General features: G+C 52.6%; 1 protein-coding gene across 1 annotated transcript in view; it reads right to left on the reverse strand.

Annotated features, from left to right (window-relative positions):
• LOC138238381 (cadherin-24) overlaps positions 1–25,425 on the reverse strand; it is a 49,433-nt gene that overhangs the window by 10,840 nt on the left and 13,168 nt on the right. The window contains exons 2-10 of the mRNA XM_069188750.1: positions 22,789–24,275; positions 17,486–17,780; positions 13,666–13,785; positions 12,632–12,799; positions 7,646–7,827; positions 4,474–4,730; positions 1,829–1,965; positions 1,342–1,463; positions 63–180 (exon numbers count right to left, since the gene is read on the reverse strand). Of these exons, the coding sequence (XP_069044851.1) occupies positions 63–180; positions 1,342–1,463; positions 1,829–1,965; positions 4,474–4,730; positions 7,646–7,827; positions 12,632–12,799; positions 13,666–13,785; positions 17,486–17,780; positions 22,789–24,120 (2,731 nt within the window). The 5' untranslated portion in view covers positions 24,121–24,275. The remainder of the gene's footprint in view (positions 1–62; positions 181–1,341; positions 1,464–1,828; positions 1,966–4,473; positions 4,731–7,645; positions 7,828–12,631; positions 12,800–13,665; positions 13,786–17,485; positions 17,781–22,788; positions 24,276–25,425) is intronic.

Raw genomic sequence — 25,425 nt, forward strand, 5'->3', positions numbered from 1 at the left:
CAGCGACGGTGGTACCACTAGTGCAACCACTACGGACAACAGTGAGAAACACGGGCACAAACCTCTGATGTCTTTCACAGTGAAGTTGAGCGCTGTGCTGGCCTCGGGAGCAATGCTGAAGTGAACCTGTGTCTCATTCCCTCCGCTGTCTCGGTCAATGGCTCTCAGCACCTGGACCACCTGAGACACAGCGAGATTAATACAGATATTCATGATATTCTTAATATAGAACCTGGAGACACTCCTCACACAGAGAGATTAATACAGACCATAATATTGACCCTAGAGACACTCCTCACACAGAGAGATTAATACAGACCATAATATAGACCCTAGAGACACTCCTCACACAGAGACATTAATACAGACCCTAATATAGACCCTAGAGACACTCCTCACACATAGAGATTAGTACAGACCCTAATATAGACCCTAGAGACACTCCTCACACAGTGAGATTAATATAGACCCTTATATAGACCCTAGAGACACTCTTCACACAGAGAGATTAATACAGACCCTAATATAGACCCTAGAGACACTCCTCACACAGAGAGATTAATACAGGCCCTAATATAGATCCTTGAGACACTCCTCACACAGAGACATTAATACAGACCCTAATATAGACCCTAGAGACACTCCTCACACAGAGAGATTAATACAGACCATAATATAGACCCTAGAGACACTCCTCACACAGAGGGATTAATACAGACCCTAATATAGACCCTAGAGACACCCCTCACACATAGAGATTAGTACAGACCCTAATATAGACCCTAGAGACACTCTTCACACAGAGAGATTAATATAGACCCTAATATAGACTAGAGACACTCCTCACACAGAGACATTAATACAGACCCTAATATAGACCCTAGAGACACCCCTCACACATAGAGATTAGTACAGACCCTAATATAGACCCTAGAGACACTCCTCACACAGTGAGATTAATACAGACCCTAATATAGACCCTAGAGACACCCCTCACACAGAGAGATTAATACAGACCATAATATAGACCCTAGAGACACGCCTCACACAGAGAGATTAATACAGACACTAATATAGACCCTAGAGACACTCCTCACACAGAGAGATTAATACAGACAGTAATATAGACCCTAGAGACACTCCTCACACAGAGAGATTAATACAGACACTAATATAGACCCTAGAGACACTCCTCACACAGAGAGATTAATACAGACACTAATATAGATCCTAGAGACACTCCTCACACAGATAGATTAATACAGATGCTGATATAGAGCCTAGAGACACTCTTCACACAGAAAGAGACAATGACAGAGAGACAGGAATATGTGCTCTCACCTCCCCAGGCTGTGCAGAGTCACACAGTGCAGTGTTGTACTCTCTCTCCAGCTCGGGGGCATTGTCATTGAGGTCCAGTGTTTCTATAGCAACCAGAACCCTGGACCACTGGGAGGGGCTGTCTGTCATCACAGAGGCAGAAGAGGAAAAGACAGAGAAATAGCACTCTACATGAACCCAGGGAGAACATGCTAACTCCACACAGACAGCACCCCAGGTCTGGGATTCACCCAGGACCCTCAGCACTGTACAGCATCTCACTCAGTTGCTAGTATCCAGGGGTTACCAAGTCAGTGCTCTCCATGGTTACTAGGAATGGTCCTCTCCTGGCAGCTACATCAGAGTGCCTTGATGCTGTGATGGCAGTGGTACCTCTGGTTTTCATGACAACGCCTCTTTCAGTGACTGCAACAGTATCTCTCTCGGTTGCCATGGCCATGTCCCATGCAGCTTTAATGACAGGGCACTGGCATTTCTGTGGCGGTACCTCTCTCGGTTGCTATGACGGTGATGTTGTGCCACTGGTCGCTCTCCCGGTCCAGCTCGGTTGCCGTGGTGATGAGCCCGCTGTCAGGATCAATGCGGAACAGGGCCTCTGGGTCAGAGTGCGGCTCTATGGAGTACCTGGGAGGGACAGGGGGCACTGGTGAGGTACTGGTGAGGCTCTGGAAAGCGGAACAATGAAACTTCAGCCCTCAACACCACTGCCCCACTACTCCACACCCCTTCCCCAATAATCTGCACTAATATCCCACTCTGCCCCACTACTCCACACCCCTGCACCAATAATCTGCACTAATATCCCACTGCTGCCCCACTACTCCACACCCCTGCCCCAATAATCTGCACTAATATCCCACTAATGCCCCACTACTCCACACCCCTGCCCCAATAATCTGCACTAATATCCCACTCTGCCCCACTACTCCACACTACTGCCCCAATAATCTGCACTAATATCCCACTCTGCCCCACTACTCCACACCCCTGCCCCAATAATCTGCACTAATATCCCACTCTGCCCCACTACTCCACACTACTGCCCCAATAATCTGCACTAATATCCCACTCCTTTACCACTACTCCACACTACTGCCCCAATAATCTGCACTAATATCCCACTCTGCCCCACTACTCCACACTACTGCCCCAATAATCTGCACTAATATCCCACTGCTTTACCACTACTCCACACTACTGCCCCAATAATCTGCACTAATATCCCACTCTGCCCCACTACTCCACACCCCTGCCCCAATAATCTGCACTAATATCCCACTGCTTTACCACTACTCCACACTACTGCCCCAATAATCTGCACTAATATCCCACTCTGCCCCACTACTCCACACCCCTGCCCCAATAATCTGCACTAATATCCCACTGCTTTACCACTACTCCACACTACTGCCCCAATAATCTGCACTAATATCCCACTCTGCCCCACTACTCCACACTCCTGCCCCAATAATCTGCACTAATATCCCACTGCTTTACCACTACTCCACACTACTGCCCCAATAATCTGCACTAATATCCCACTCTGCCCCACTACTCCACACCCCTGCCCCAATAATCTGCACTAATATCCCACTGCTTTACCACTACTCCACACTACTGCCCCAATAATCTGCACTAATATCCCACTCTGCCCCACTACTCCACACTCCTGCCCCAATAATCTGCACTAATATCCCACTCTGCCCCACTACTCCACACTACTGCCCCAATAATCTGCACTAATATCCCACTGCTTTACCACAACTCCACACTACTGCCCCAATAATCTGCACTAATATCCCACTCTGCCCCACTACTCCACACTCCTGCCCCAATAATCTGCACTAATATCCCACTCTGCCCCACTACTCCACACTCCTGCCCCAATAATCTGCACTAATATCCCACTGCTTTACCACTACTCCACACTCCTGCCCCAATAATCTGCACTAATATCCCACTCTGCCCCACTACTCCACACTCCTGCCCCAATAATCTGCACTAATATCCCACTCCTTTACCACTACTCCACACTCCTGCCCCAATAATCTGCACTAATATCCCACTCTGCCCCACTACTCCACACTACTGCCCCAATAATCTGCACTAATATCCCACTCTGCCCCACTACTCCACACTACTGCCCCAATAATCTGCACTAATATCCCACTTCTGCCCCACTACTCCACACTCCTGCCCCAATAATCTGCACTAATATCCCACTGCTGCCCCACTACTCCACACTACTGCCCCAATAATCTGCACTAATATCCCACTCTGCCCCACTACTCCACACTCCTGCCCCAATAATCTGCACTAATATCCCACTCTGCCCCACTACTCCACACTCCTGCCCCAATAATCTGCACTAATATCCCACTGCTTTACCACTACTCCACACTCCTGCCCCAAAAATCTGCACTAATATCCCACTCTGCCCCACTACTCCACACTCCTGCCCCAATAATCTGCACTAATATCCCACTCTGCCCCACTACTCCACACCCCTGCCCCAATAATCTGCACTAATATCCCACTGCTTTACCACTACTCCACACTACTGCCCCAATAATCTGCACTAATATCCCACTTCTGCCCCACTACTCCACACTCCTGCCCCAATAATCTGCACTAATATCCCACTGCTGCCCCACTACTCCACACACCTGCCCCAATAATCTGCACTAATATCCCACTGCTGCCCCACTACTCCACACTACTGCCCCAATAATCTGTACTAATATCCCACTGCTGCCCCACTACTGTCCCACTACTCCACACCCCTGCCCCACTACTCCACACTACTGTCCCACTGCTGCCCCACTACTCCACACTACTATCCTACTACTGCTCCACTACTCCACACCCCTGCCCCAATACATCACACTAATATCCCTAATATATTAATATACCAATATCACTGATATACTAATATCTCATCACACTAATATACTGCCCCACTACTCTACACTACTATTGTCCCTCTACTTCACACTAATTACCCATTACTAGCCCCACTAATCCTCACTACAACCCCACGACTGCCCGAGTACTCTACCCTACTGCCCCTCTCCTACTCTACCCCACTGCCCCCCTGCCCCAGCCTGCCTCAGTAGGATCTCCAGCTGCTACCTGATCCTGCTGCTGCTGCTGGTGTCCGGATCGGTGGCGCTGAGCCGCCCCACTGTGGACTGCGGAGGGGCGTTCTCAATCACGCCCAGGTGGTACTGGGCCCGGCTGAACCGCGGGGGCTCATCGGCGTCCAGGACAGCCACCCGCACGCTGGCCCGATCCTTAAATGGGCCACGGCGCAGGTAGAGAGGGTCAACCCGCGAGTTCACTACCTCCACCGAGAAAGAGTAAGAGCTCCGGGCTTCATAGTCCACTGCCTGAGAGAGAGAGAGGGGTTCATACACACACCCTGACTGACTGGACACTCCAGTACATTAACACTGCACTGAGAGAGAGGGGTTCATACAGACACACTGACTGGACACTCAGTACATTAACACTGCACTGAGAGAGAGGGGTTCATACAGACACACTGACTGACTGGACACTCCAGTACATTAACACTGCACTGAGAGAGAGGGGTTCATACAGACACACTGACTGACTGGACACTCCAGTACATTAACACTGCACTGAGAGAGAGGGGTTCATACAGACACACTGACTGACTGGACACTCCAGTACATTAACACTGCACTGAGAGAGAGGGGTTCATACAGACACACTGACTGACTGGACACTCCAGTACATCAACACTGCACTGAGAGAGAGGGGTTCATACAGACACACTGACTGACTGGACACTCCAGTACATCAACACTGCACTGAGAGAGAGGGGTTCATACAGACACACTGACTGACTGGACACTCCAGTACATTAACACTGCACTGAGAGAGAGGGGTTCATACAGACACACTGACTGACTGGACACTCCAGTACATTAACACTGCACTGAGAGAGAGGGGTTCATACAGACACACTGACTGACTGGACACTCCAGTACATTAACACTGCACTGAGAGAGAGGGGTTCATACAGACACACTGACTGACTGGACACTCCAGTACATTAACACTGCACTGAGAGAGAGGGGTTCATACAGACACACTGACTGACTGGACACTCCAGTACATTAACACTGCACTGAGAGAGAGGGGTTCATACAGACACACTGACTGGACACTCCAGTACATTAACACTGCACTGAGAGAGAGGGGTTCATACAGACACACTGACTGACTGGACACTCCAGTACATTAACACTGCACTGAGAGAGAGGGGTTCATACAGACACACTGACTGACTGGACACTCCAGTACATTAACACTGCACTGAGAGAGAGGGGTTCATACAGACACACTGACTGACTGGACACTCCAGTACATTAACACTGCAATGAGAGAGAGGGGTTCATACAGACACACTGACTGACTGGACACTCCAGTACATTAACACTGCACTGAGAGAGAGGGGTTCATACAGACACACTGACTGACTGGACACTCCAGTACATTAACACTGCACTGAGAGAGAGGGGTTCATACACACACCCTGACTGACTGGACACTCCAGTACATTAACACTGCACTGAGAGAGAGGGGTTCATACAGACACACTGACTGACTGGACACTCCAGTACATTAACACTGCACTGAGAGAGAGGGGTTCATACAGACACACTGACTGACTGGACACTCCAGTACATTAACACTGCACTGAGAGAGAGGGGTTCATACAGACACACTGACTGACTGGACACTCCAGTACATTAACACTGCACTGAGAGAGAGGGGTTCATACAGACACACTGACTGACTGGACACTCCAGTACATTAACACTGCACTGAGAGAGAGGGGTTCATACAGACACCCTGACTGACTGGACACTCCAGTACATTAACACTGCACTGAGAGAGAGGGGTTCATACAGACACACTGACTGACTGGACACTCCAGTACATTAACACTGCACTGAGAGAGAGGGGTTTATACAGACACACTGACTGACTGGACACTCCAGTACATTAACACTGCACTGAGAGAGAGGGGTTCATACAGACACACTGACTGGACACTCCAGTACATTAACACTGCACTGAGAGAGAGGGGTTCATACAGACACACTGACTGACTGGACACTCCAGTACATTAACACTGCCCTGAGAGAGAGGGGTGCAGTACAGTCTGGGGTACAGTTTCGCTCTCCTCCCCTGTTCTGTGCAGTTTGGGGTACAGTCTGGGGTACAGTTTCTCTCTCCCCCTGATCTGCTGTGGAGGTTGGGGTACAGTCTGGGGTACAGTTTCTCTCTGCTGCGCAGGTTGGGGTACAGTCTGGAGTACAGTTTCTCTCTGCTGCGCAGGTTGGGGTACAGTCTGGGGTACAGTTTCTCTCTCCCCCTGATCTACTGTGGAGGTTGGGGTACAGTCTGGGGTACAGTTTCTCTCTGCTGTGCAGGTTGGGGTACAGTCTGGGGTACAGTTTCTCTCTGCTGCGCAGGTTGGGGTACAGTCTGTGGTACAGCCTCTCTCTGCTCCCCCTGTTCTGCTGTGCAGGTTGGGGTACAGTCTGGGGTACAGTCTCTCTCTGCTGCGCAGGTTGGGGTACAGTTTCTCTCTGCTCCCCCTGATCTGCTGTGCAGGTTGGGGTACAGTCTGGGGTACAGTCTCTCTCTGCTGCGCAGGTTGGGGTACAGTTTCTCTCTGCTGCCCCTGATCTGCTGTGCAGGTTGGGGTACAGTCTGGGGTACAGTCTCTCTCTGCTGCGCAGGTTGGGGTACAGTTTCTCTCTGCTCCCCCTGATCTGCTGCGCAGGTCGGGGTACAGTCTGGGGTACAGTTTCTCTCTGCTCCCCCTGATCTGCTGCGCAGGTTGGGGTACAGTCTGGGGTACAGCTTCTCTCTGCTGCCCCTAATCTGCTGTGCAGGTTGGGGTACAGTCTGGGGTACAGTTTCTCTCTGCTGCGCAGGTTGGGGTACAGTCTGGGGTACAGCCTCTCTCTGCTCCCCCTGATCTGCTGTGCAGGTTGGGGTACAGTCTGGGGTACAGCCTCTCTCTGCTGTGCAGGTTGGGGTACAGTCTGGGGTACAGTCTCTCTCTGCTCCCTTGATGTACTGCCTCTGCCTCAGAAGGGGGCAGCGCTGCAGTGGGGGAGGAGGTGGACCTTGCCCAGTCAGTGAAGCAGTCGGGTCTGGGATGAAAGGCGCTATATGGATGCAGGACAGTAATGTCCAGACCTGGGCAGGCGGCTGAGTGGAGCTGCTCGAACCCCTGTCCCCCCTGTCCCCCCTGCACCTTGTTCAGGGTGATGACAGCCTCCAGCTCCCGGCCCGAGATGTTGAAGATGTCGGAGCCCTCCCCCTCCAGGACGGAGAACTCCAGCTCCGCATTCTCACCCACGTCCGCGTCCATCGCAGAGAGTCGCCCAACCTCCGCACCTGGCTGGGCCAGTTCAGACACTGAGAAGGACCACATACCTGAGAGAGAGAGGGGTTAATACACACACTGACTGGACACTCCAGTATATTAACACTGCACTGAGAGAGAGGGGCTCATACAGACACACTGACTGACTGGACACTCCAGTATATTAACACTGCACTGAGAGAGAGGGGCTCATACAGACACACTGACTGACTGGACACTCCAGTACATTAACACTGCACTGAGAGAGAGGGGTTCATACAGACACACTGACTGACTGGACACTCCAGTACATTAACACTGCACTGAGAGAGAGGGGCTCATACAGACACACTGACTGACTGGACACTCCAGTACATTAACACTGCACTGAGAGAGAGGGGCTCATACAGACACACTGACTGGACACTCCAGTACATTAACACTGCACTGAGAGAGAGGGGTTCATACAGACACACTGACTGACTGGACACTCCAGTACATTAACACTGCACTGAGAGAGAGGGGTTCATACAGACACACTGACTGGACACTCCAGTACATTAACACTGCACTGAGAGAGAGGGGTTCATACAGACACACTGACTGACTGGACACTCCAGTACATTAACACTGCACTGAGAGAGAGGGGTTCATACAGACACACTGACTGGACACTCCAGTACATTAACACTGCACTGAGAGAGAGGGGTTCATACAGACACACTGACTGGACACTCCAGTACATTAACACTGCACTGAGAGAGAGGGGTTCATACAGACACACTGACTGACTGGACACTCCAGTACATTAACACTACACTGAGAGAGAGGGGTTCATACAGACACACTGACTGGACACTCCAGTACATTAACACTGCACTGAGAGAGAGGGGTTCATACAGACACACTGACTGGACACTCCAGTACATTAACACTGCACTGAGAGAGAGGGGTTCATACAGACACACTGACTGACTGGACACTCCAGTACATTAACACTGCACTGAGAGAGAGGGGTTCATACAGACACACTGACTGGACACTCCAGTACATTAACACTGCACTGAGAGAGAGGGGTTCATACAGACACACTGACTGAACACTCCAGTACATTAACACTGCACTGAGAGAGAGGGGTTCATACAGACACACTGACTGACTGGACACTCCAGTACATTAACACTGCACTGAGAGAGAGGGGTTCATACAGACACACTGACTGACTGGACACTCCAGTACATTAACACTGCACTGAGAGAGAGGGGTTCATACAGACACACTGACTGACTGGACACTCCAGTACATTAACACTGCACTGAGAGAGAGGGGTTCATACAGACACACTGACTGACTGGACACTCCAGTACATTAACACTGCACTGAGAGAGAGGGGTTCATACAGACACACTGACTGACTGGACACTCCAGTACATTAACACTGCACTGAGAGAGAGGGGTTCATACAGACACACTGACTGACTGGACACTCCAGTACATTAACACTACACTGAGAGAGAGGGGTTCATACAGACACACTGACTGGACACTCCAGTACATTAACACTGCACTGAGAGAGAGGGGTTCATACAGACACACTGACTGGACACTCCAGTACATTAACACTGCACTGAGAGAGAGGGGTTCATACAGACACACTGACTGACTGGACACTCCAGTACATTAACACTACACTGAGAGAGAGGGGTTCATACAGACACACTGACTGGACACTCCAGTACATTAACACTGCACTGAGAGAGAGGGGTTCATACAGACACACTGACTGGACACTCCAGTACATTAACACTGCACTGAGAGAGAGGGGTTCATACAGACACACTGACTGACTGGACACTCCAGTACATTAACACTGCACTGAGAGAGAGGGGTTCATACAGACACACTGACTGGACACTCCAGTACATTAACACTGCACTGAGAGAGAGGGGTTCATACAGACACACTAACTGAACACTCCAGTACATTAACACTGCACTGAGAGAGAGGGGTTCATACAGACACACTGACTGACTGGACACTCCAGTACATTAACACTGCACTGAGAGAGAGGGGTTCATACAGACACACTGACTGACTGGACACTCCAGTACATTAACACTGCACTGAGAGAGAGGGGTTCATACAGACACACTGACTGACTGGACACTCCAGTACATTAACACTGCACTGAGAGAGAGGGGTTCATACAGACACACTGACTGACTGGACACTCCAGTACATTAACACTACACTGAGAGAGAGGGGTTCATACAGACACACTGACTGGACTCTCCAGTACATTAACACTACACTGAGAGAGAGGGGTTCATACAGACACACTGACTGGACACTCCAGTACATTAACACTGCACTGAGAGAGAGGGGTTCATACAGACACACTGACTGACTGGACACTCCAGTACATTAACACTACACTGAGAGAGAGGGGTTCATACAGACACACTGACTGGACACTCCAGTACATTAACACTACACTGAGAGAGAGGGGTTCATACAGACACACTGACTGGACACTCCAGTACATTAACACTGCACTGAGAGAGAGGGGTTCATACAGACACACTGACTGACTGGACACTCCAGTACATTAACACTGCACTGAGAGAGAGGGGTTAATACAGACACACTGACTGGACACTCCAGTACATTAACACTGCACTGAGAGAGAGGGGTTCATACAGACACACTGACTGACTGGACACTCCAGTACATTAACACTGCACTGAGAGAGAGGGGTTCATACAGACACACTGACTGGACACTCCAGTACATTAACACTGCACTGAGAGAGAGGGGTTCATACAGACACACTGACTGGACACTCCAGTACATTAACACTGCCCTGAGAGAGAGGGGTTCATACAGACACACTGACTGACTGGACACTCCAGTACATTAACACTGCACTGAGAGAGAGGGGTTCATACAGACACACTGACTGACTGGACACTCCAGTACATTAACACTGCACTGAGAGAGAGGGGTTCATACAGACACACTGACTGACTGGACACTCCAGTACATTAACACTGCACTGAGAGAGAGGGGTTCATACAGACACACTGACTGGACACTCCAGTACATTAACACTGCACTGAGAGAGAGGGGTTCATACAGACACACTCACTGAGAGAGAGGAGTCAGACAGAGTCGAGGGAGGGAGATGTCTTGTCTGTGAGTGTGAGTGTGTAGTGATTTTACTGTCTATTGAAGCAGAACGATGTGAACTGCAGATTAAATATTAATAGACGGAGGAGAGGGAGAGAGACAGGGGAGGCGGGAAGCTGTCCTGGAGAATCAGAATTGAAATAATTGGAATTAGGATCATTAGCTGCGGTTCGTCTGATCGTCCTGCCTGCTTCAGCCAACAACGAAGTCCCTGTCGCACAACAACCTGAGTGAGTGAGTGAGGGAGAGGGGACCCCTGGGCCTGTGCACAGCCTGCAGGCACCACCTGCACTGGTTCAGCCACAGCATCTCCTCCTGTCCCTCTGTCTCTCCTCTCCCCTCTCTCTCCTCTCACTCCTCACCCCTCTCTCTCCTCTCACTCCTCTCACTCCTCACCCCTCTCTCTCCTCTCACTCCTCACCTCTCTCTCTCCCCTCTCCCCTCCCCTCTCTCTCCTCTCACTCCTCACCCCTCTCTCTCCGCTCTCTCCTCACCCCTCTTTCTCTCCTCTCTCTCCTCTCTCAGGACAGATTTAACACCTGTATTATTCCTCCCTCTCTCTCCTCTCTCCTGTCTCCTCCCTCTCTCTCCTCTCTCCTCTCTCCTCTCTCTCAGGACAGATCTAACAGCCTGTATTATTCCTCCTCTCTCTCTCCTCTCTCTCAGGACAGATCTAACAGCCTGTATTATTCCTCCTCTCTCTCTCCTCTCTCTCTCCTCTCTATCCTCTCTCTCAGGACAGATCTAACAGCCTGTATTATTACTCTTCTCTGCTCATTGCCTCTTGTTCTCTCAGAGGACAAATTACAAAACATCTTTAATTTCATTTCTCGCTCTCTCACAGGACAAATTAGATCACAGACGGACAGGCCTGCTGTGCTCTCTAGAGAACAGGAGCAGTATTTATCTTCTCTCCAGCTCTATTAGGAACTGGTAAGATTTTTAAATATTGACCCCCAGCATTGACTCTCGCATAGACACAACAGGGTACTGACACACACAGTGTACAACACAGCCTGTTACAGACTGCTACACAACTAGTTACTGACACACAGTGTAACACACAGCCTGTTACACACTGCTACACAACTGTTTACTGGCACACAGTGTAACACACAGCCTGTTACACACTGCTACACAACAGGATACTGAAACACAGTGTAACACACAGCCTGTTACACACTGCTACACAACAGGGTACTGCCACACACAGTCAAGCACAGAAAGAAGTACACAGAAAGACAGGAACACAGATAAACAAGAACAAAGGAAAAGGAACACAGTTACACAAGAAGACAGGAACACTGGAATACAGGAACACAGGAAGACAGGAACACTGGACTACAGGAAGACAGGAAGACTGGAACACTGGACTACAGGAACACAGGAACACTGGACTACAGGAAGACAGGAAGACTGGAACACTGGACTACAGGAAGACAGGAAGACTGGAACACTGGACTACAGGAACACAGGAAGACAGGAACACTGGACTACAGGAAGACAGGAACACAGTCACACAGGAAGACAAGCACTAGACAACAGGCACACAGGAAGACAGGAAGGCAGGAACCCATCGAGACAAGCACTGGACAACAGGCACAGAGGAAGAAAGGAAGACAAGAAGACAGGCACAAAGGAAGACAGAAGTGAACTCTCCTGCCAGACTGAGGCTCTGACACGCACTCTGGGTAAATCGAGGGGGATTGTCGTTCACGTCACTCAGGGACACAGTCACTGTGGTCGTCCCTGACAGACCCCCCAGGTGGCCCCCCATGTCCTTGGCTTGCAGGACAACAAGATACTGATCCTGAGTTTCTCTGTCCATGTTGGGGATGGCAGTCCTCAGCACGCCTAACACAAAGAGAGAGCAGTTAATACAGAAACAGCATCCTCTCGTTTGTGATTTCTTATGTTGTTATGTTGTTATGAACAGCAAGTCTTCTTCAATCTGACAGAGTGAGTCCTGATTGGAGGAGCAGTGTGTCTCTCACTGACAGTGAGCCCTGATTGGAGGAGCAGTTTGTCTCACTGACAGTGAGCCCTGATTGGAGGAGCAATTTGTCTCACTGACAGAGTGAGCCCTGATTGGAGGAGCAGTGTGTCTCACTGACAGAGTGAGCCCTGATTGGAGGAGCAGGGTGTCTCACTGACAGAGTGAACTCTGATTGGAGGAGCAGGGTGTGTCTCATTGACAGAGTGAGCCCTGATTGGAGGAGTAGGTGTGTCTTACTGACAGAGTGAGCCCTGATTGGAGGAGCAGGGTGTCTCACTGACAGAGTGAGCCCTGATTGGAGGAGCAGGGTGTCTCTCACTGACAGAGTGAGCTCTGATTGGAGGAGTAGGTGTGTCTTACTGACAGAGTGATCCCTGATTGGAGCAGCAGCATGTCTCTCTTGCAAGATTGAAGCCTCTTGAGGGGAAAGTGAACCCAGTTTCTGCAGGTTACCTCATCTAAATTCTGAGGAGCACTGCACTGCCATATCTGCTTGTGTCCTCTGACTTGTGCCTAACGGGTCCGTGCACACTGAGGACCGTGAGCGCGTGGACTGGGAGTGCCTCTCGCTAACGGATCAGAACCTCTGTACAGTCGTCTCTGTTCAAGACTAACGACACAGAGCTCCTAAATACTCATGGGAAGTCTCCAGGTCCCATGCAGCTTGGGAACGGGACTGTCCAATTAGACACCCTCCACGTTCCACAAGGGGGCGCACACTCACCCGTCTGGGGGTCCACTGAGAAATAGGGCTGCCCTTGCAGGAGAGTGTAGACCAGCCTGGCACTGTTCCCATAGGTGGGGTCATCAGCATCTGTCGCTGTCACCTGAATTATAGAGGTACCTGAGAGAGAGAGAGACAGGTGAATACAGACACACTGACTGGACACTCCAGTACATGAATACTGCACTGAGAGAGAGGGTTCATACAGACACACTGACTGACTGGACACTCCAGTACATTAACACTGCACTGAGAGAGAGGGGTTCATACAGACACACTGACTGGACACTCCAGTACATTAACACTGCACTGAGAGAGAGGGGTTCATACAGACACACTGACTGGACACTCCAGTACATTAACACTGCACTGAGAGAGAGGGGTTCATACAGACACACTGACTGACTGGACACTCCAGTACATTAACACTGCACTGAGAGAGAGGGGTTCATACAGACACACTGACTGACTGGACACTCCAGTACATTAACACTGCACTGAGAGAGAGGGGTTCATACAGACACACTGACTGACTGGACACTCCAGTACATTAACACTGCACTGAGAGAGAGGGGTTCATACAGACACACTGACTGACTGGACACTCCAGTACATTAACACTGCACTGAGAGAGAGGGGTTCATACAGACACACTGACTGACTGGACACTCCAGTACATTAACACTGCACTGAGAGAGAGGGGTTCATACAGACACACTGACTGACTGGACACTCCAGTACATTAACACTGCACTGAGAGAGAGGGGTTCATACAGACACACTGACTGGACACTCCAGTACATTAACACTGCACTGAGAGAGAGGGGTTCATACAGACACACTGACTGGACACTCCAGTACATTAACACTGCACTGAGCGAGAGATATAGACACTCCGAGTGACATCTACAGTAAAGATGAATGACAGTCCTGACACAGACATAACCCAACTGAGACATAAGAACAACCACCAAAGGGAGCCAACACTAACAACACCGTGCTGTTCCCAGTGCTGTATGTTGTATGGGTGCCATAATGACAGATCTCATCAGGAATGACTTGAACCTCAGACTCAAGTGCTCAGCCAGTAGGCATATCACTCTGCAACTCTCACCTGTCAGCCCACTGGAGCTCAGCAGTGTGAGCCTGGCCAGTACCTGGATGGGAGACTCCTGGGAAAGCTAAGGTTGCTGCTGGGAGAGGTGTTAGTGGGGCCAGCAGGGGGCGCTCACCCTGTGGTCTGTGTGGGTCCTCAAGCCCCAGTATGGTGACGGGGACACTAGACTGTAAATGTCTCATCCTGTAAACAGGATGAGATGTAAAACCGAGGTCCTGACTCTTTGTGGTCATTAAAAATCCCAGGGCGTTTCTTGAAAAGAGTAGGGGTGTAACCCCGGCGTCCTGGCCAACTTTCCCCCTGTCCTTTACCAGTCATGGCCTCCTAATAACCGCCCTCTCTGAACTGGCCTCATCACTCTGCTCTCCTCCCCACTGAGAGCTGGAGTGTGTGAGCGGACTGGAGCATCATCCAGGTGGGGCTGCACACTGGGGGGGTGGAGGGGATCCCCATTACCTGTAAAGCGCTTTGAGTGGAGTGTCCAGAAAAGAGCTATATAAGTGTAAGCAATTATTATTAATTATTACCTCTAAGACACACTGAGAGCTCTTCATCTGCCTTCACTGTCCTGGATAATTCTAGCTCACAGATATTTTGGTGATTTTTCCAAATAAATAAATAAACAAACTTTTGAATCAGTGAAAAAGAGAAGGAAGTGGGCAGGGGAGATTAAGAAATACATCTCCCATGAGGCTTTGCGCGACAGTGCTGCGGGACAGGGGGATTGTGGGAGCAGCTGTTGCTGTTTCTTCACTTCAAAGTGGGGACGGTGTTGGTGGGGGGGGGTGTGTGGAGACTGTGAGACGCAGAGACACAGAGAGAGGAGCCAGGAGCTGAGCCCAGAGAAGAGCCCCCTGAGCCAGCTGGTCCTGAGGCTCACTGACCTGAGCCACACCGACACCAGCCAGCCTCAGGACAGCACTGCTAGAATCAAGCACATCACAGATCACACAGCCATATCTCACACACTGGGACACACACACACAACACTACCACATCCACTGAGAAAATACACACACACACTGGATACAGGCAGACCTGGCTGCCCAGAGAGGACAGGCTCAGTGACCACAGCCTGGACACAGAAACTGGACACAGACAGGCCTGACTGTCCAGAGAGGACAGGCTCAGTGACCACAGCCTGGACACAGAGATTGGACACAGACAATCCTACTCAGTCTCCTCTGGGCCCCTGAGTGAGGCCCTTAACCCCAGCTATTCCAGGGGTGCTGTATAAATGGTCGACCCTGCGCTCTGACCCCCAGCTTCTCTCCCTGTCTGTGTGTCTCATGGAGAGCAAGCTGGGGTCTGTGAAAAGACACATTGCTGATGCAGGAGATTCTACAGGGTCAGTACAGTGATCTTATCTTATGTACTTCTAAACGCAATACCTACATTGACCACATCAGAGAAGAGGGCGCTGTCAAACCCATTTTCAACAGGTGAAGAGGTCTCGGCACAAAGACACACAGAACACCAGACAGGTCACAGACAAAAAGAGTACTTGGCCCTTCTTTTCATTTGGTAATTAGTAGCTAATTGAGACAGTTCTTGAAAGAAGCCAAGGTCTCAGCTTCAACTAAAGGCTGGGTAGCTTGTTCCACTCTCCCACCATCCTCTGTGTAGAGACGTGCCCCTTGTTCTCTGTTTTAAACACACAACTTGTGTCTGTGAAAAGCTGTGCTTTAATGGTGTCTCTAAAGAAATCTTCAGGGCTGACTCTCAGGCCTGACCCGTGAGGATTGCAGATTCTTGGATCATACAGACACAGAGAGATGCATACAGATAGACAGAGAATCACTCACAGAGACACAGAGACACAGAAAGACGCTGAGAGAGACACTCACAGACACCCAGAAACACAGACACTGTCAGACACTCACAGACACCCAGAGAATTTACAGAGACAGAGACTCAGACACAGAGACACACAGTCACTCAGACACCAAGAAACACAGACACAGACACACTGTCAGACACTCACAGACACCCAGAGAATTTACAGAGACAGAGACTCAGACACAGAGACACGCAGTCACCCAGACACCCAGAAACACAGACACAGACACACTGTCAGACACTCAGACACCCAGAGAATTTACAGAGACAGAGACTCAGACACAGAGACACGCAGTCACCCAGACACCCAGAAACACAGACACAGACACACTGTCAGACACTCACAGACACCCAGAGAATTTACAGAGACAGAGACTCAGACACAGAGACACGCAGTAACTCACAGAGAGACACAGACAGAGACACAAAGAAACTCATAAACACAGAGAGACACACAGTCACTCACAGAGACACAGTCACTCACAGAGACAAACAGTCACTCACAGACAGAGACACAAAGGAACTCATAACACAGAGAGAGATACAGTCACTCAGAGACAGAGACACAAAGAAACTCATAAACACAGAGAGACACATACAGAGAGACACTCAGTCACTCACAGACAGACAGAGACACACAGTCACTCACAGACAGAGAGAGACACACAGTCACTCACAGACGGAGAGAGACACACAGTCACTCACAGACGGAGAGACACAGTCACTCACAGACAGTGAGACACACCGTCACTCACAGAGACAAAGAAACTCTTTAACACAGAGAGACTCAAACACTCATACGCAGACATGCTGCGCTCCAGCTGGTAGTAACACACACTGGCGCGCCACACACAGCTGCAGTACCGATGTTGGCCATCTCGGGCACGGTGGCGCTGTAGGGCCCGTCCTGGAAGACGGGCGGGTTGTCGTTGATGTCCTGCACGCGGATGACGAACTGGGACGAGGGCTCCAGGGGGCGCTCCGTCAGCCGGTCCATCGCTGTGGCGACCAGCCGGTACTCGTCCTTCTCCTCGCGGTCCAGGGGCTTGGTGACGTGGATGTTCCCCGAGCGCTCGTCGATCACGAAGACCGAGCCCGCCCCCTCGCCGCGCAGCACGTACCGCGTCCGCCCGTCGCCCCGGTCCATGTCGGTATGCAGCTGAGGGCGACAGAGACAGAGCGGGCTGAGCGGTTTCTTCCTGTCAGACAGAGTGAGCTCTGATTGGAGGAGCAGTGTGTCTCTCACTGACAGAGTGAGCCCTGATTGGAGGAGCAGTGTGTCTCTCACTGACAGAGTGAGCCCTGATTGGAGGAGCAGTGTGTCTCTCACTGACAGAGTGAGCCCTGATTGGAGGAGCAGTGTGTCTCTCACTGACAGAGTGAGCCCTGATTGGAGGAGCAATGTGTCTCTCACTGACAGAGTGAGCCCTGATTGGAGGAGCAGGGTGTCTCTCACTGACAGAGTGAGCCCTGATTGGAGGAGCAGTGTGTCTCTCACTGACAGAGTGAGCCCTGATTGGAGGAGTAGGGTGTCTCTCACTGACAGAGTGAGCCCTGATTGGAGGAGCAGTGTGTCTCAGTGACAGAGTGAGCCCTGATTGGAGGAGCAGTGTCTCTCACTGACAGAGTGAGCCCTGATTGGAGGAGCAGGGTGTCTCACTGACAGAGTGAGCCCTGATTGGAGGAGCAGTGTGTCTCTCACTGACAGAGTGAGCCCTGATTGGAGGAGCAGTGTGTCTCACTGACAGAGTGAGCCCTGATTGGAGGAGCAGTGTGTCTCACTGACAGAGTGAGCCCTGATTGGAGGAGCAGGGTGTCTCTCACTGACAGAGTGAGCCCTGATTGGAGGAGCAGTGTGTCTCTCACTGACAGAATGAGCCCTGATTGGAGGAGCAGTGTCTCTCACTGACAGAGTGAGCCCTGATTGGAGGAGCAGTGTGTCTCACTGACAGAGTGAGCCCTGATTGGAGGAGCAGTGTGTCTCTCACTGACAGAGTGAGCCCTGATTGGAGGAGCAGTGTCTCTCACTGCCAGAGTGAGCCCTGATTGGAGGAGCAGTGTGTCTCACTGACAGAGTGAGCCCTGATTGGAGGAGCAGTGTGTCTCACTGACAGAGTGAGCCCTGATTGGAGGAGCAGTGTTTCTCTCACTGACAGAGTGAGCCCTGATTGGAGGAGCAGGTGTCTCACTGACAGAGTGAGCCCTGATTGGAGGAGCAGTATGTCTCACTGACAGAGTGAGCCCTGATTGGAGAAGCAGTGTGTCTCACTGACAGAGTGAGCCCTGATTGGAGGAGCAGGGTGTCTCTCACTGACAGAGTGAGCCCTGATTGGAGGAGCAGTGTGTCTCTCACTGACAGAGTGAGCCCTGATTGGAGGAGCAGGGTGTCTCACTGACAGAGTGAGCCCTGATTGGAGGAGCAGTATGTCTCACTGACAGAGTGAGCCCTGATTGGAGGAGCAGTATGTCTCACTGACAGAGTGAGCCCTGATTGGAGGAGCAGTGTGTCTCTGTCACTGACAGAGTGAGCCCTGATTGGAGGAGCAGTGTGTCTCACTGACAGAGTGAGCCCTGATTGGAGGAGCAGTGTGTCTCTGTCACTGACAGAGTGAGCCCTGATTGGAGGAGCAGTGTGTCTCACTGACAGAGTGAGCCCTGATTGGAGGAGCAGTGTGTCTCACTGACAGAGTGAGCCCTGATTGGAGGAGCAGTATGTCTCACTGACAGAGTGAGCCCTGATTGGAGGAGCAGTGTGTCTCAGTGACAGAGTGAGCCCTGATTGGAGGAGCAGTGTCTCTCAATGACAGAGTGAGCCCTGATTGGAGGAGCAGGGTGTCTCACTGACAGAGTGAGCCCTGATTGGAGGAGCAGTGTGTCTCACTGACAGAGTGAGCCCTGATTGGAGGAGCAGTGTGTCTCTCACTGACAGAGTGAGCCCTGATTGGAGGAGCAGTGTGTCTCACTGACAGAGTGAGCCCTGATTGGAGGAGCAGTGTGTCTCACTGACAGAGTGAGCCCTGATTGGAGGAGCAGGGTGTCTCTCACTGACAGAGTGAGCCCTGATTGGAGGAGCAGTGTCTCTCACTGATAGAGTGAGCCCTGATTGGAGGAGCAGGGTGTCTCACTGACAGAGTGAGCCCTGATTGGAGGAGCAGTATGTCTCACTGACAGAGTGAGCCCTGATTGGAGGAGCAGTGTGTCTCACTGACAGAGTGAGCCCTGATTGGAGGAGCAGGGATATAGGAGACGAGAGACTGAGGAGTAAGGGATGGAAGAGGGAGAGAGTGACAGATGCAAGATTGAGTGGGGGAGGAGAGAGTGAGGAGAAAGATGAAGGAGTGAAAGAGTGAGGAGAGAGAGGTAGGAGACAGTGAGAGGGAGGAGAGAGAGGAGTAAGACAGAGGAGAGAGATGGGGAGTGAGAGAGAGAGGAGTGAGAGATGGGGAGGGAGAGAGGGAGGAGAGGGAGGAGAGGAGTGAGAGATGGGGAGGGAGAGAGGGAGGAGAGAGAGAGGGAGGAGAGGGGGAGAGGGAGGAGAGGAGAGAGATGGGGAGTGAGAAAGGGAGGAGAGAGATGGGAGGGAGAGAGGGAGAGAGGGAGGAGAGAGGGAGGAGAGGGATGGGAGGGAGAGAGAGGAGTGAGAGATGGGGAGGGAGAGAGGGAGGAGAGAGAGAGGGAGGAGAGGAGTGAGAGATGGGGAGTGAGAAAGGGAAGAGAGAGAGATGGGGAGGGAGAGAGGGAGGAGAGAGAGAGAGGGAGAGGAGAGGAGAGAGATGGGGAGTGAGAAAGGGAGGAGAGAGATGGGAGGGAGAGAGGGAGAGTGTGAGAGAGGGAGGAGAGAGAGGGAGAACAGCAGGGGAAGAGGCAGGGCTCAGAGCGATCAGGCGGATCGCTCTGTTCCCAGTCAGTCAGTGTGTGATTCTCCTCTCCACAGGGGGCTGGTAATGAACTGGTACTTAATCACTGACTCTCCTGTCGCTCTTCATGCACACGAGTCTGCAGGGATCAACAGCCCATCAGCCTCTCCATTACCCTCCCGGCTTCAGTCTCCCCCTCCCTCTCTCCCCTCTCTCCTCCCTCTCTTCTACTCTCCTCTCTCTCTCCCCTCTCCTCTCTCCTCTCTCTCCCCCCTCTCTCCTCTCCCCTCTCTCCTCCCTCTCTTCTACTCTCCTCTCTCTCCCCTCTCTCCTCCCTCTCTTCTACTCTCCTCTCTCTCCCCTCTCTCCTCCCTCTCCTCCTGTCCCTCTCCTCTCTCCTCTCTCTCCCCTCTCTCCTCCCTCTCTTCTACTCTCCTCTCTCTCCCCCCTCTCCTCCTGTCCCTCTCCTCTCTCCTCTCTCTCCCCCCTCTCTCTCTCCCCTCTCTCCTCCCTCTCTTCTACTCTCCTCTCTCTCCCCCCTCTCCTCCTGTCCCTCTCCTCTCTCCTCTCTCTCCCCCCTCTCTCTCTCTCCTCTCTCCTCCCTCTCTTCTACTCTCCCCTCTCTCCTCCCTCTCTTCTACTCTCCTCTCTCTCTCCCCTCTCCTCCTGTCCCTCTCCTCTCTCCTCTCTCTCCCCCCTCTCTCTCTCCCCTCTCTCCCCTCTCTCCTTCCTCTCTTCTACTCTCCTCTCTCTCCCCCCTCTCCTCCCTCTCCTCTCTCCTCCCTCTCCCCCCTCTCTCTCTCTCAATTCTCTCTCTCTCCCTCTCTCTGGTATTTAATTGCTCACTCAAACTCCCTGCAGAGCAAACACCTGCAGGCTTAAACGATGTGAGATGAGAAAAAAAGAAACAAAATCCATAAAAAAGAACATTCACATCAAATGTGTTTGAAGTTATTACACCTGAGACTGCCAAGATATTAACAACCCCTCTCTCTCAGTGCAGTGTTAATGTACTGGAGTGTCCAGTCAGTGTGTCTGTATGAACCCCTCTCTCTCAGTGCAGTGTTAATGTACTGGAGTGTCCAGTCAGTCAGTGTGTCTGTATGAACCCCTCTCTCTCAGTGCAGTGTTAATGTACTGGAGTGTCCAGTCAGTGTGTCTGTATGAACCCCTCTCTCTCAGTGCAGTGTTAATGTACTGGAGTGTCCAGTCAGTCAGTGTGTCTGTATGAACCCCTCTCTCTCAGTGCAGTGTTAATGTACTGGAGTGTCCAGTCAGTGTGTCTGTATGAACCACTCTCTCTCAGTGCAGTGTTAATGTACTGGAGTGTCCAGTCAGTGTGTCTGTATGAACTCCTCTCTCTCAGTGCAGTGTTAATGTACTGGAGTGTCCAGTCAGTCAGTGTGTCTGTATGAACCCCTCTCTCTCAGTGCAGTGTTAATGTACTGGAGTGTCCAGTCAGTCAGTGTTTCTGTATGAACCCCTCTCTCTCAGTGCAGTGTTAATGTACTGGAGTGTCCAGTCAGTCAGTGTGTCTGTATGAACCCCTCTCTCTCAGTGCAGTGTTAATGTACTGGAGTGTCCAGTCAGTCAGTGTGTCTGTATGAACCCCTCTCTCTCAGTGCAGTGTTAATGTACTGGAGTGTCCAGTCAGTCAGTGTTTCTGTATGAACCCCTCTCTCTCAGTGCAGTGTTAATGTACTGGAGTGTCCAGTCAGTCAGTGTGTCTGTATGAACCCCTCTCTCTCAGTGCAGTGTTAATGTACTGGAGTGTCCAGTCAGTCAGTGTGTCTGTATGAACCCCTCTCTCTCAGTGCAGTGTTAATGTACTGGAGTGTCCAGTCAGTGTGTCTGTATGAACCCCTCTCTCTCAGTGCAGTGTTAATGTACTGGAGTGTCCAGTCAGTCAGTGTGTCTGTATGAACCCCTCTCTCTCAGTGCAGTGTTAATGTACTGGAGTGTCCAGTCAGTGTGTCCGTATTAAGGACTGTGGCAGACTTAGAACACGCCGGGGGGGTGGCCTCGGCAGCGCCTGGGGACCCCCCGGAGGAGCTGGGATCTGCCGCTGGGGACAGGGAGGTCCGGGCGGATCCACCCCCCCTCACCAGGGAACACGGAGTGAAGATGGGGGGATTATTACCGCTGTGAGGAATGTGTGGTTCTGATTAAGGTGCTCATTGTTACTGACTCCCTCGTGGGAACGCGAGGACTGTGTCCCGGGACCTTCGCAACGCCGCCCCCTGGTGGCCCAGTCCGGTCACGACAGCCCCGGCCCGCCTCCCGGTCCCGCCCCGGGGCCCCGAGCCTCACCCTCCCGATCAGGACCGGCTCCGGCCCGCTGTACTCCTCGATCACGAAGAACTGGTTCCAGATCCAGCTCCTCCTGCTCCTGGGCCGGGTCTCCTCCCCAGCCCGGCCCGGACCGCCCCCCAGCTCCGCGGAGACCGCCGGCACCCCCGCCTGCTGGAACACCAGGCCGCGCCCCCCCCGCCGCCGGGGGTCCAGAGCCACTCCGCTTCCTGTCCCCTCTGTGTGGACGCTCCGATCGGGACCGGGCTCCGGATTCAGCTGCATCGTGTGGCCGAAGCCCAGCAGGAGAGTCTGACCTGCGGGATTCGGAGCTGATCCAGTCCCTGTCCCCTCCGTGTTGACGCCCTGATCGGGACCGGGCTCTGGACTCAGCTGCATCGTGTGGCTGCAGCCCGGAGGAAGAGTCAGATCTGCGGGATTCGGAGCTGATCCAGTCCCTGTCCCCTCCGTGTTGACGCCCTGATCGGGACCGGGCTCTGGACTAAGCTGCATCGCGAGTCCAGAGCCCGGTGGAGGAGTCTGACCTGCGGGACTCGGAGCTGACCCAGCCCCTCTCTGACGGGGGTGGCGAGGAGGAGGAGGAGGGTGGGGAGGGGGAGGGCGTGGCTGCTCTCCGCCAGCCGGCCGGGCTCCCTGCCCTCCAGGATCCGGAGCGCTCCCGCGGGAGGGCGGGAGAGCCGAGGAGGCGCCCCGGCCCGACTCCCCCTCCGGAGTCGCCCCGTCGGAAGTGTGTGCGCCCCGCTCCGGGTCCCTCGCTCCGGCCGGTCCTTCCCCCGCGACTCCCGGCGCTGCCCGCGGATCGCTGACCCGTCCGCCCTCCCGCGCGCCCCCAGAATCTGGGGCGACCCCTCTTTCCGCCGCCCCCGGTTCGGCCCGAGCGGCCGGGTCCGGCTGGCCCACGGAGGACGGAGCAGAACCGGTCCGACTGTCCGAGCGAAGCGCCTCGCCGTCCCGCGAGTCGGGATTCATGGGAGCCTCTGCGGCGATCCGGCCCGGACCCCTCGTCCCGCTGCCTCCGGATCCGGGAGCGGCTCGGCTGCGCTGCGGCGGCGCTGCGCCGTGGGGGCCGCGCTCCGGATCGCGTGCCGCCCCCATCCCCAGCGGGGCGTCGGGCTCCGGGGTTCCGGACTCATCTGGGCCCGGTCCGCCCTCCGGAGGCGGCGGGGTGCGGACCGTCAGTTCCGCTGGGCCGCGCGCGATGGGTGAGCCCGTTCCTAGGCCACGCCTCCTCGGCACACCGGCCGGGAGCGAAGCCCCGCCCACCCCCCCCGCCAGCAGCAGCCCCAGCCAGCAGAGCACAGAGCTGCGGATCATGGCGGCGTGGCCGGTCATCTCCCTGCTGCTGATTCCTGCTCGTCCAGGAGGGCTGGCGGCGCGCGGGGCTCTGCTAGGGTGAAATCAGTGTCCATCTCCTCCTCCTGTCCTCCTGTCGCCCTCCCTCCCTCTCTCCCCCGGTCCGTCTCTCTGCTCAGGGGATGTGGAGCGGCCTGTGAGAGCAGGGAACACAGGAGAGAGATTGACAACTTGCTCCCACAGACTGAGAGACTGAGAGAGAGACAGAAAGACAGAGGGGCTGAGAGACAGAGACACTGAGAGAGAGACAGAGACACTGAGAGAGAGACAGAGGGACAGAGACACTGAGAGAGACAGAGACACTGAGAGAAAGACAGACAGAGACACTGAGAGAAAGACAGACAGAGACACTGAGAGAGACACAGAGACACTGAGAGAGACAGAGACACTGAGAGAAAGAAAGAGAGACAGAGACACTGAGAGAGACAGAGAGACAGAGACACTGAGAGAAAGACAGAGAGACAGAGACACTGAGAGAGAGAGAGACACTGAGAGAGAGACAGACTGATAGATGAACAGACAGAGAGTAAGAGAGACAGAGAGACAGATGAACAGACAGATGAATAGTCACGGAGGTAACAGAGACAGAGAGATAAATGAACAGACAGAGTGAGGGAGACAGATGAACAGTGTTTTTCCACTTGGTTGAACAGCGATGCACAAATACCTGACTGAAAAAAATGAAAGTTTTCATGTTGAACACAAAGTTCGAATGATTAAGCTACAGCAGAATCTCTTATTATTTAATCAATGATGTGATTTTCCACCAGACAGAGACAGCGAGAGAGAGAGAGGGGGGGCGTGGATGGCAGACAGCTGATCCTGCAGAGCTGGTGCCACAACAGCCCACTCAGACAGTGTGCGTGCCTCACAGAGCCCTCTCTGCCCCCCCATTCCCCAGACAGTGCTCACCTACACGTACCTCACAGAGACCCCGCCCCCGCCCCATTAACAGAGCTCTGTTGTTATAACGGCGTCCTGGCCAAATTTCCCATTGGCCTTTATCAATCATGGCCTCCTGATCACCCCCCTCTCTGAACTGGCCTCATCACTCTGCTCTCCTCCCCACTGAGAGCAGGTGTGTGGGGAGCGTTCTGGCGCACTATGGCTGCCGTCGCATCATCCAGGTGGGGCTGCACACTGGTGCTGGTGGAGGGGAGTCCCCATTACCTGTAAAGCGCTTTGAGTGGAGTGTCCAGAAAAGCGCTATATAAGTGTAAGCAATTATTAATTATTATTATTATTATTATTATTATTATAACTGACCCCCTGTCTTCAGCCCTC

This window comes from Lepisosteus oculatus, chromosome 4, assembly GCF_040954835.1.
Source record: "Lepisosteus oculatus isolate fLepOcu1 chromosome 4, fLepOcu1.hap2, whole genome shotgun sequence".
Classification (NCBI taxonomy): domain Eukaryota; kingdom Metazoa; phylum Chordata; class Actinopteri; order Semionotiformes; family Lepisosteidae; genus Lepisosteus; species Lepisosteus oculatus.